The sequence below is a fragment of the Hemiscyllium ocellatum genome, chromosome 9 (genome assembly GCF_020745735.1).
Source record: "Hemiscyllium ocellatum isolate sHemOce1 chromosome 9, sHemOce1.pat.X.cur, whole genome shotgun sequence".
Lineage (NCBI taxonomy): Eukaryota > Metazoa > Chordata > Chondrichthyes > Orectolobiformes > Hemiscylliidae > Hemiscyllium > Hemiscyllium ocellatum.
In genome coordinates this window covers 76519098-76531549 of record NC_083409.1, presented here as the reverse complement: position 1 = coordinate 76531549, position 12452 = coordinate 76519098, and the positions used below count along the sequence as shown (strand labels likewise).

The following is a 12452-nucleotide window of genomic DNA, read 5'->3' as shown; positions in this document are numbered from 1 at the left end:
GAATCATCTTCTGTCTGATCATTGTCAGACAAAGTAACTCCAATACTGAATGAAAGATTGGGCCCTGGTATTCTGGTGTGAGATTAGCCTCCATTTAGATAGAAGATGGGAACACTGCAGTAGAGTTCGAGGAAGATAAAAAGTGGTTTAGATGCTTTACTGGGAGTTTGATGGAACAGCAAAGGAAAATTTAGAGTTTAGTGTTTGTTGGAACTTTAATAATAAAAAAAAGGATGAGGAAGGTTACAGTGAGAGAAAAAGTTACAGATGAGAGGAACAGAATTTTATTCATCTCTCTCATGGATGGTTTTATCAGAGGGATGTTGGTAAGATAGTGGCAAGTTTCAAACAATTAAGGAAAGTGTTTACCCCAAATGAGATAGATTACCATTGTTTGTATTTGATCTGATTATTGAAACTACAGATGTCTGTAAATCATGTTCAATTGCTATTGTGTGCTGCAAGATGTTCTCCAAAGTTGTATCACAGATGGTGGAAAGAGGAACTTTGGAAGAGACAGAAATCAGCTATTGTTACTCAGAAACAGTACTACTTAAGATTCTTTCTCGCTATTTACCAATGAATGTCAATTGTGCAAAAGTATGCTATCAATTCAAAAGAAAATCATTTTGGACTCAAAACAGTAATTCTCTGTTTTTATATCCACAGAAATTGCTAGACTTGCTGAGTTTTTCTGGCACTTTGTTTTTTTCTTTAATATGGTTTTAAAATTCTCTTTTATGGTGATGAAAAAATGCACTGAAATTGAAATTTCTTGTCCTGGTTTCTGAACACGCAAGCTAGTGATTTTTAAAACAAAATATTCATTTGAAAAGTCCAGTTTATTGGAGAAAGTGCTTGTCATTAATTCTTACTTAAAAAATTACTGCTGAACCTTTACAGCGACATGACAAGATAAGGACATATCTAGTGCATATGGTAATAGCTTGCATATTTTCAGAATAATAGAATTTCAAAATAACGGTTTCATTGCACGATATATAGAGAGTCTCTAGTTTCTATTTTCTTGGTAAAAACAATGACTGCAGATGCTGGAAACCAGATTCTGGATTAGTGGTGCTGGAAGAGCACAGCAGTTCAGGCAGCATAAAGGCTCTCTGCTAATCCAGCTTCTATTTTCTACCAACTGGTTCTAACACACAATTTACACTTTAGTAAATCTGTTAATTACCTTGTATTTGTGAGAATTAACAAACTGCAATGGCTTTGAATTGTTCAGGTCATAGTTCATGGTTCAGTGCAATCAAAAAAAAGTAATAGGTTTATTGCCAACATAGTCATATCTTTTTGTTGTTAACACTCAAGTTCACAGTGTACCTCATTATTTTAGAACAGATGTAATTAAGCACATCTTTAAGTTAAACAGCATATAAATGCTGAAGTTTACTTTAGGTGAACACTGCTTTAGTAAAAGCCTAATGCTTGCTATTGAGGTTTACTGAGGCCAGATTGTAACCTGCAGGACTCTTATAGAAAAATCAGGGAGCCTGAATGTATGTGACACACTGCACAACATTTACTGAGATGAATGGTCTGGACTTTCTGATGGTCATATCATTAATTCTTCAAGAGAGATGGGAGTTGTGTGTCAGGGTCCTGTGGAATCCTGACGTAGCAGACTCTGGCAGATTTGCTCTGGATATTAAAGATTCTGATAGTCAATTCCCCTTCTCCTGGAACCATCTGAAAGTATGCATTTAAATTGGAGAATGGGAGAGTTCAGCTGTGGTTAATAATTGCCCAGAAAAGTTAGATCACTAGAAACCTAGTACAACTCCTTGGCGACCGATTGCACCCCAACTTGCCACAGGTAGCACCAATGACACTTTTCCCATAGAAAGACCCATTGCACTCCTGGAACCTAACCTGACAGCACCCTCATGCTCTTTCCTGCCCAAGAACAGACACATTACTTCATTTGTTCAGGACTCAGCATTCCCTCCTCCTCTCCTATCCCTTGATTGATGGGAGTCAACTATCTCCATCCCACAACCACCACCATCACCACCACTACAGATGGCACTTTTGGCTTTCCCAGAGAAACAATTAATTTTGCAAAATCTGTAATTTTCAGAGATGTAGATCCTGTAACTGTAGATTGTACAGTAAATGTTTTCTTCAGGATTCCATTTTTGATAATTAAAGCATATTAAGTTGTTACAAACCAAAACAAAAATACAAACCATTTACTTTAATCACGTTAGTAACTAAAATAGCTAAGTTTGTGCCTTGAGTACATAATTTACACATTGTAACATCAAATGGTACAACATGTCACATGCTGGTTGGGTTTCTGTTCTCAAGAATGTCTGAGGAAAACGCAGAACAATAAGGAGAGAAAACAAATAGTGCCAGGATGACTTAATTTGCTATCATTATTTTTGATTCAAATTGAAATGTTGATAGAGCTGGATTTTGTGTTTACAGGAATTTGATCCTGAGGAATTCTATCATTTGTTGGAAGCAGCTGAAGGCCATGCCAAAGAAGGGCAAGGAATCAAGACTGATATTCCTCGTTACATCATCAGCCAGCTGGGGCTCACCAGGGATCCCTTGGAGGGTAGGGGATTTTACAGAAAATACAAAAATACTGATCTAGAAAAAGCAGCTTTCCTGTGGAGGTCTGGAGATCATCCATTAAATTGCTTAGAATAATTTTCGGACTGAATGTGGGTGACAGTAAGAACAGATTAACATCAAATATGGTGCTGTTAATGTTTACATACAAATTTAATAAGAATATATAAAAGTACCAAATCTGTGTTGAATGTAGCTTGATATATTTTAGGCTGTCTAAGTAGCAGAGTTCTAGATTTGAAATGTTCATATTCTGGCTAAATATGTAAAACAGCATCTCATCTCAAAATGTTCAGTTTGTTAGTTCTTCTACTATTTTATCCTGACCTTTATTTTATACTTTTATATATTCATCACCTACCCAGCATTTTTGTTTCTGGCAATATTTAGTTGTTTTCTCTTCATTTCTGAAGGTTGAAGGTGTGACAATGTTTCAGAGGTGCTCATGTCCATGGAGAAAGCCTTTTACCTATAAAATAATACATTCAATTGCTGTTTAGATATTGTGATAAATTTATCTCCATGAAATTCTTATTCTCTTTCGCTGGAAGGAGGCAAGCATAATCTAACCATTGAAGCACATTGATGGTATCTCACAATTTTGTCCAATATTCTCAACAAACTTGGAAATAATGCAAAGGTTGCATTTATTCTTGCTGTCGACGCTTTAAGTTGGTCTTAGCTAAGTGACATTTGAACAATATGTAAATTCTGTAAATTCCTTTCCCAAAATCTGTACTGTTCAACGATGTTTTAGATTGACGGTTATAACTTAGTGATAGTTGCATTATAGTACAGTATCAGACTTAGCTGTTCACTTTATGAGAGTTTATATATTTGAAGTTATTTTGGGAAAGGTTATTCACTTTCATGTGTTATCAAGGAACTTTGGATAAATAGTCATATAAAGGAGTTTCATTTTAGGCAATAGTTATGGTAATTTTGAGAACATAAGACAAAAGAGTAGGGTATACATGTTGGGAAACCGAAATTGATGTTTTTCTGAGCTGACCTATCCAAGTAATGCATCCATCTTTACTATTTTAAATCTTGCCATTAGGATTCATTCAAATACTTATGATATCATTCACCACATAGATAATGGTTTCCTGTTAAATTTGGACTTCTGACTTTAACATTTTCATACAGTACATATTCCTATGAAAACTCTAAGTTTTAGGATGATCCAGTTGTGTTGTATTTTCTGCTTTCCCATTGCAAATGTAATATTGTCTCTACTTTGTATTAATAGAAATGGCCCAGCTGACAAGTTGTGACAGTGGCAATCCAGAAGCCCCAGAAACTGATGATTCTGTAGATGTGAGTATTGGTGATCAAAACTAAAAAGCTAGCTATTGTTGAGAACAAGTATCTCAATATGTATCCACTTGAATACCAGCTTGCTTCATAAAACTGTCCAACAGCTGAGTCTGTTAACAGACAATTGTCACAACATCCTGAATGAGTTAAACTCATCTTAATTAAGCTGCTAACTGGACTTAGCTCTTTCTTTTCATATATTAACTTATGTTTATGTTGCACCTTTGGAATAGTGACATATCCCAGGAGTGTTAGCGAACAGAGGTCTGACATCAAACCACTTTAGGAGATTTGAGGTTGAAGACCAAGAGCTTGATCGAAGAATCGGCTTTTTTCAGCAGGAAAGTGAGGCAAAGTCGTTTAGAGAGGGAGTTCCAGAACGTAGAGCCTTAGCAGCTGAAGGCACTGCTATAGTTGTTGTGGTTCTGTTCGCCGAGCTGGGAATTTGTGTTGCAGACGTTTCGTCCCTGTCTAGGTGACATCCTCGGTGCTTGGGAACCTCCTGTGAAGTGTTTCTGTGATCTTTCCTCCAGCATTTGTAGTGGTTTGATTCTGCCGCTTCCGGTTGTCAGTTCCAGCCGTCCGTTGCTGTAGTCGGTATATTGAGTCCAGGTCGATGTGCTTATTGATTGAATCTGTGGATGAGTGCTATGCCTCTAGGTATTCCCTCTAGGAAAGCCAAACTGAGAACAGCCAGGGAATTCCTAGAGGCATAGCACTCATCCACAGATTCAATCAATAAGCATCAACCTGGACCCAATATACCGGTCACTGCAGCAGACAGCTGGAAGCAACAGATTCAAACCACTATAAATGCTGGAGGAAGGATCTCAGAAACACTTCACAGGAAGCTCCCAAGCACTGAGGATGTCACCTAGACAGGGGACGAAACGTCTGCAACACAAATTCCCAGCTCGGCGAACAGAACCACAACAACGAGCACCCGAGCTACAAATCTTCTCTCAAACTTTGAGCACTGCTATAAGTGGTTGAGCCAATTAAATTGGGAAAGTTAAAAAGGTGAGAATTGGAAAAAGAGGATTGTAGTTTGGAAGAAATTACAGGATAGGAAGAAGCAAGCCTAAGAAGGCATTTGAAATTAAAGGTGTGAATTTAAGATTGAGGTATTGGCTAACTAGAAACTGCTTTTGGTCAATGAAAACAAGGATGATGGGTGAATAGGGCTTGGTTATATGATAGTGCACAGGTGGCAGAAATATTGTATGTGAAAGTTGGGACGGCAACCAGGGGCATGTTGAAATATTTAAGCCTAAAGGTTACCATGGCATGGATGAAGATTTCACAGGGGGAAACTAGAGAAAGATAGGATTTGCATGCATTTGGAGAGGTAAGGACTGATTACTGAAAGTCAGCAGGGTTTTGTGTGAGGGAAATTGTGTCTCAAAAACTTGATTGAGATTTTTGAGGAAGTGACTAAAAAGATTGATGAAGGCAGAGCAGTAGATGTTATTTAAAAGACTTTAGTACAGCCATTGACAAGGTAGACCAGTTAGTAAAGTTAGATCACGTGGGATTCAGGGGGAGTTTACAAACTGGTTACAGAATTGGCTTGGTAATAGGAGACAGAAGGTGTTGGAGGATTCTTTTTTGGAGTGAAGGCCTGTGACCAGTGATGATCCACAGGTATCAGTACTGGGTCCATTTTTTGTTCGTCATTTATATAAACAATATGGATGAGAATATAGGAGGCATGGTTAGTACATTTGTGGATGACACAAAATTGGTAATATAGTGGACAGTAAAGAAGGTTATCTAAAATTACAAAGAGATCTTAATCAATTGGGTCAATGGGCTGAGGAGTGGCAGATGAAATTTGATTTGAATAAATGTAAGATATTGCATGTTGGTAAACAAACAAGAACAGGACTTATACAATTAGTGCTAGGGCCTTGGGCAGTGTTGTGGAACAGAGAGACCTGTGAATTCTTTGAAATTTGCATCGAAGATAGACATGGTGGTTAAGAAGGCGTTTAGCACATTTGCCTTCGTTGTTCAAACCTTTGAATATAGGAGTTGGGACGTCATGTTGAAGTTGGACAGGATTTTGGTGAGACCTCTTCTAGAATATTGTATGCAGTTCTGATCACCCTGCTGTAGAAAGGATATTATTAAATTGGAAAGGTGTCCGACAAGATTTACCAGAATGGTGCTGGGAATGGAGGGTTTAAGTTATAAAGTTAAGCTGGATAGGCTGGGACTTTTTCTAGTGGAGCATTGGAGTTTGAGGGGCATAGATAAGATAAATAGCAAGAGTCTTTTCCTTAGAATGAAGATGTTCAAAACTAGAGATGAGAGGTGAAAGTTTTAAAATGGACATGAGGGCAACATTTTTACACAGAGAGTTGTTCATGTGTGGCATGAACTGCTAGAGGAAGTGGTGGATGTGGGTACAATTACAACATTTAACAGACGTTTAGATAAAAGTTTGGAAGGATTTGGGCCAAACGCAGGCAGGTGTAACTAGTTAAGTTTGAGAACGTGGTCGGTGTGGACTTGTTGGATCAAAGGGTCTGTTTCCATGCTGTGTGACTCTATGGCTCTGTGACTGTTAAGTTGAGAGGTTATCTTTCCATTCCAGACTGAAACAGAACCGTTTTGTTACTTACTGTAGTCCAGCTAAAATCAGTTGTCTGGCACATCTACTCAAGTCAGGGTTAGACCTCTTAATTTCATCAGTTAGCTGCTTACTGGTAGATAGTTGTGCTTGAAGATGGCCTAGAGATGTTAACGTGCCAACAAACATGCAAGTTGTTTCCCCACATCTATTTTTCTGCTCAGCATGCTTTCCATAGACATTTGTGCATCCAACCCAAATTGTGGCAAGATTATGTATTATGGTCTACTAAACAGGTGAAAAGTAGTTGAACACTGGGGAAGAAAATTAAAGAGATATTTTCAGATTTAAATCTTTGAATACCATGCCTCTTGTCTCCTAGAATTACTATCCAGTTTCAATAAAGAACTTGTATTTTTAAAAACTTACTTTGTCCTCACTGAAAACAGTGAGGTTGCAGCAGGCCAGTCAGCATCCTTGGAGAGAAAGCAAGCTAACACTTCGAGTCTAGCATGCTGTCTGTCCATGGAAGCTGCCTGACCCACTGTGAACTCCAGCATTTGTAGTTTTCAGTACAGATTCTAGCATCTGTAGTAATTTACTTTGTCTTCATTTTTGTTTTTCATTGCATCTGCAGGACAGTTGAGTATAAACATTTCTTCTTGCACTTTTCATACCTTTTCTCCTATCCCAATAGCTCCTTAATGTTTTAGGGGAATGCACAGAAGAACCCTGTGACAGATTATCAGATTTACTTGTTGAATTTTGCTTACTTTCAGGGTCAAGGTGCTGCACTTCAAACAAAGAAAACTCCGTGTGAGGAAGACTTTGAAAACCTAAAGCTAATTAGCAATGGAGCCTATGGGTAAAGATTTTCATACTTTTAAAAAAATCAAAAAGCCTAGTGTTTTCTGTAGCTGGCGAATGTTAGTGACATTGCCATAAGATAAGATTTGCACCAAAAAAAGCAGTAAAATTACACTTAAAATGATACAACCAATGATAATCTTTTTGTGGCTGTCCTCGATAGCTACCAAAACATCATTACAATTGAAGTAACAAAAAAAAATCCAAAGGAGGCTAAATGCCGCCTGTCCCTGTATGAAATCACCATTGTTGTTATGATCTGAAATTTTCACTGTGGACATTACCTAGAAATTAGATCTAAAAATGCACTGGTTCCTACAATTCTAGAAATATTAACCTCAATGTACAGTACAATCAATGGAATGATTAATTCTGAGTAACCTTCTAGAAACATTGCCATTTTATTAGGATTGTTCTGCTACTTATACCATATGGCAGTTTTTAACTGAAATTACGAATATATTTATTCCAGAGCTGTCTATCTTGTAAGACATAAGGAAACACGACAGAGGTTTGCGATGAAGAAAATTAATAAGCAGAATCTAATTCTAAGGAACCAAATCCAACAAGCTTTTGTTGAAAGAGACATCCTTACATTTGCCGAAAACCCTTTTGTTGTGAGCATGTTTTGCTCATTTGAGACTAAACGACACTTGTGTATGGTAATCGAATATGTAGAAGGTTAGTTATCAAATTGCTTATGCAAATGGTTTCTTTCTGAAAAGTAATAATCTGTCTGTTTTAGAACTGTATTCTTTCTTAGAAGGTCTTTTATATTGCATATGTTTCTTGTCTGGAATTGAATGGAACTTGATGTGATTCCATGGTTCTGACAATCAACTTGTATGTTGCCCATTCTTTGTATGTGAAACTAAACATCAATTATTCATGGACTTCTTGGCTGCAGAGGGAGGGTAACCAAATTCAATCCTGACTAAAGATGCAAAATGAAAATTGTAACTGTGCATCATGTGCAGTAAAATGCATTGTCCACGTGATGATTGTCTTTATAGTTATCCACTGGACTTAAAGTGTGCCCCTAAGTAGATAGGTTTTCTCGGCAGGTAGAATACTACTCAACAGTATGATGGCATTCTGGCAACTTCCTCTCTCTTCCCTCCCCCCCACCACACACACACACACACACACATTGTGATGAAACATTCCCGATATTGCAAAACCCCCTACTCAGCCTGGAGCCTGGTAATGATTTGATTCCAGTGAGGGGATTGAGGGTCATCAGAACCTGCTCTTTGTGCATTTATGGCAGAGCCACAAGGCTGCAGTGGCCACAGCCATGGTTAAAACTCATCTCACAAAGGAGTTACCCCTCCACCCTAGGTGGCCCTATGCTCACAGGTTACTATGGAACCTTGCACAACTTATTGAGGGTGCCTCTATCTTCAGGTTCATTCTGGCTTAACCTTGAGCCTCAAAAGCATTCACCCTTGCTGACCAGCTACTTTAAGAGTCACGTTGAAACATTAATCCAGTTACTTTGTCTCTCTATGGAGGCTGTTGAACTTTTCTAGCATTTTCTGTTTCTATCTCTGCTTCTCCCATCACTGTTAATTGGACAGAATGCAGAGATGGCCTATTGATTAGCCATTTCCTAGAAGATCTCTCCTCCTGGGAGGAAGTGAGGACTGATGAAGGACTTATGCCCGAAACATCGATTCTTCTGTTCCTCGGATGCTGCCTGACCTGCTGAGTTTTTCCAGCACCACACTCTTGACTCAGAATCTCCTTCTAGCATGCAGAGATCTGAGGAGGGACTGGATCTAGAAATGAACCCGAAAGTTTACCACCATTTACATGTAAAAATGGAGGTGATCACTTAGGCCTGGCAAACTGTTTGCTTATCCTTTGTTACTGTGAGGTCTTCACATTGCTCTTGAAAATGGGGATCACATTATTGTTCGCCAGGCACATTACTAATGACTCTGTTCATGTTTATCAGCCTACTTTGAGTAATGATGTATATCTTGTGTCATGACATCTTTCATTATCTTTAATTATCTCCAATCTTTAATTATCATCAGCATGATTATTAGCTAATGAGCTTGCAATGTTCAGAGTTGAATCTCTAAATGAAGAGATTCACTACTCACTATCGCATATTGGCACCTATTGACACCTAGAAAGTAATGTGAGTGAAAGGACTTTCCATACTATCTCCTCTGAGCTGCGAGTTTGTAAACCAAGTAACAAGATCTGGCCAAAGATCAGCTTCTGCTCATTCGAAACTGATCTAAATGTAAACTAATATCATTGATCTGCTTGGCAGTTGACATATTGAAAGAGATGTTCCATGGTTTGCAGGACCTTAATAGGATAGAATTTTATGTGATGTTTGAATGTAAAATAGTCTAGTTTGAAACTGGGTCTTAAATCCTAGCAAAGAAAACTTGGAGGGTAGGGGATCAAGTTAGCTATGATGGATTGGGAAAATACATACTCTGCAGAGATTTAAGAAGGCAGTTCACGACTGCATTTTCAAGAGCTACTAGAGATGGAAAATAAATGTTGACCCAGCCAATGACACATACATACTATGAATGAATTTTTTTTTTAGTGCACAGAGATTTGCTAGCAGATAAGCAGTGGCTACTAATTAAAGAAATACTATAAGGTCTGCAATCGATATATATTCCTTAGGCACAATCATCAAAAGGGAATGGTGAAATTAGCCATAGTTGATGAAGGAAGTTAAAGATTGTATTGTATATCAGGAAGTGACTTACAAGAATGTCAGAAATAGTGGCAAGCCTGAAGGTTGGGAACTATTTAGGACCCAGCAATGGGGGACCAAGAAACTGATTATGAAAGAATATAAACATAAGCCACTGCAGAACATAAAGGAGGACTGTGCAAGCTTCTTTCAATAGGTAAAAGGTTAGCAATGATAAATGTAGGTCCATTGCAGATGGCTACAGGAGAATATATTAGAGAGAACAGGGAAAGGCAGAGGAACTAAACAGTTACTTTGTGCCTGTCTTCATGGAATAAGATCAGGCAATCTCACAGAAATGATAGGCAACCAAGAGACTGTAATTGAAGAGCTATAGAAATTAGCATTAATAAAGAGATAGTACTTGCAACATTAATTGGAATATGGGTTATCAATCTTCTGGATCAGATGAGTGTTGCTTGAAGTAGAGATAGTAGATACATTGGCAGTTATGCTAGTTCTGTAGATTCTGAAAATATTCTTACTGACTAGAAGGTGGCAAACATAATCCCGCTATTAGAGAAGGGAGGCAGAGGGAGGGTGTAGAACTACATACCTGTTAGCTTGGTGTTAGTAGGGGGGGAAATGCTTGAATCTATTGTAATAAATGAGATCATGTAATATTCAGAAAAGAATGGTAAACTCATGCTAACTCAGCAGGAATTTATGAAGGAAATCATGTTTGACAAGCTGGTTAGAGTTTATTGAGGATGGTTCTTGTAGCACAGACAAAGGAGAGCAAATGACTGTTGGTTTTGATAATGTCCCATTCAGGAAGTTAGTAAATAAAATTAGAGTGCATGGGATTGGAGGTAATATACTAGTATTGATTGTGAATTGAAGAATATGGTAGGAATAAGAATAAATCTCAGATATTTTCCTCATGAGTTTGAAGATTTGTTTAAATACATTAATTTGTATCATAAAGTCGTAGTGTGACATCATTAAATTGATTACCTAAGGGCTTTTTTAAAAGTGGTTGACTGGCTAGTGAGTTGGCCGATTTGGGGGTGGGGGGGTGGGGGGGGGAGGTGGGAGAGAGAAGGTGGTACCTCATTACGTTAGGAACACATATATGTTTACATGTTTTCAAATATATTTTTTCACTATCTAATTTGCCACTGTTGGGCCAATTATCAGATTGATTGCAGTAGTGTTAGCCAGTAGGATCAGTTAGCACTCCAATAACTAACTGATACACTGAGCCAAACCTTTAACACCACAGTTCCTGAAACCAGCTACTGCAGTATTAATATCAATGGAACTATTGACATTTTGATAATTACAGAAGTTGAAAGTTCAGAAGTAGTCCCTGAAAATGTGGCATGGAAACCAAGAACTTCTACACTCTAGGTTCCCAAGATAGTGGGATAGAAGATACAGTGTCACAGACTTTAAAACATATTAATATGTTGAACTTGGAGGCATGGTCAATGTGTAAAGTATTATGGTATTTATGTTGTTCATTAAAAGTACTTTTTAAAATCAGATTTCTACCATTAATAACTAATGATGCATTTAAATGTGTCATTTTTTGCATTTTGTACAACAGGTGGTGACTGTGCAACTTTATTGAAGAATATTGGTGCTTTACCTGTTGAAATGGCCAGGATGTATTTTGCAGAGACTGTGTTGGCTTTGGAATACCTACACAATTATGGCATTGTTCATCGAGACCTCAAGCCAGACAAGTATGAACTATTGTAGTCACTAATTACTGCCAGGGTAATAATTTGGATTTGGCGTACTTTAGTGATGGTTTAGGGTGATGTTTACAATTACTAATTCTACAAGTTAGTACACTACCTAACAACTATATGATAACAATACAAGTATATATTTTTGGGTTCTCAATACAATTGTTAAAGGATATGTTGTAGCTATAAAGATTTACAGCATTGAAGTGGACCATTTATCTACTTGAAGCACTTTTCCAGTTTACTGTTAATGGTTTTAGTGACCTCCTTGTCAACCACTCCCTGTGGCAAACCAGTCCATAACAACTGACTCTTTGAAGAAATTCCAAACCCTTCCCCTTGCTATCCTGTGATATCACTTTTAACTTGAACACTCTTTATCACAGGCAGTCCAACCAAAGCAAATAGTCTTTCTCTAATCATTGTATGAAAGCTATGAAGGACCTCTATGAAGTATGCTTTTAAAATTCCTTCATAGACTGAAAATAGCCCAAGTACTTGAGTGCCAATATGGTTTCCCATCCTTGGGGCAATCTGATACAAGCCACTCTGAGTGTACCTTAATTTAGACCCTGATTAAATGAATCTTAATATTGTATTATGAATAAAGAGCTGGCTGTTTATGTTGTCCCTTAGCACAAACTTTCCCAGAGCAAGTCATTTT

The 12452-nt window shown here is 37.7% G+C and overlaps 1 protein-coding gene across 3 annotated transcripts in view; it reads left to right on the top strand.

Moving 5' to 3' along the window:
• mast2 (microtubule associated serine/threonine kinase 2) overlaps positions 1-12452 on the top strand; it is a 416215-nt gene that overhangs the window by 360122 nt on the left and 43641 nt on the right. For all 3 annotated transcript variants that reach the window (XM_060830482.1, XM_060830481.1, XM_060830483.1), the window contains 5 exons: positions 2449-2581; positions 3851-3918; positions 7273-7358; positions 7833-8041; positions 11644-11782. In XM_060830482.1, the coding sequence (XP_060686465.1) occupies positions 2449-2581; positions 3851-3918; positions 7273-7358; positions 7833-8041; positions 11644-11782 (635 nt within the window). The remainder of the gene's footprint in view (positions 1-2448; positions 2582-3850; positions 3919-7272; positions 7359-7832; positions 8042-11643; positions 11783-12452) is intronic.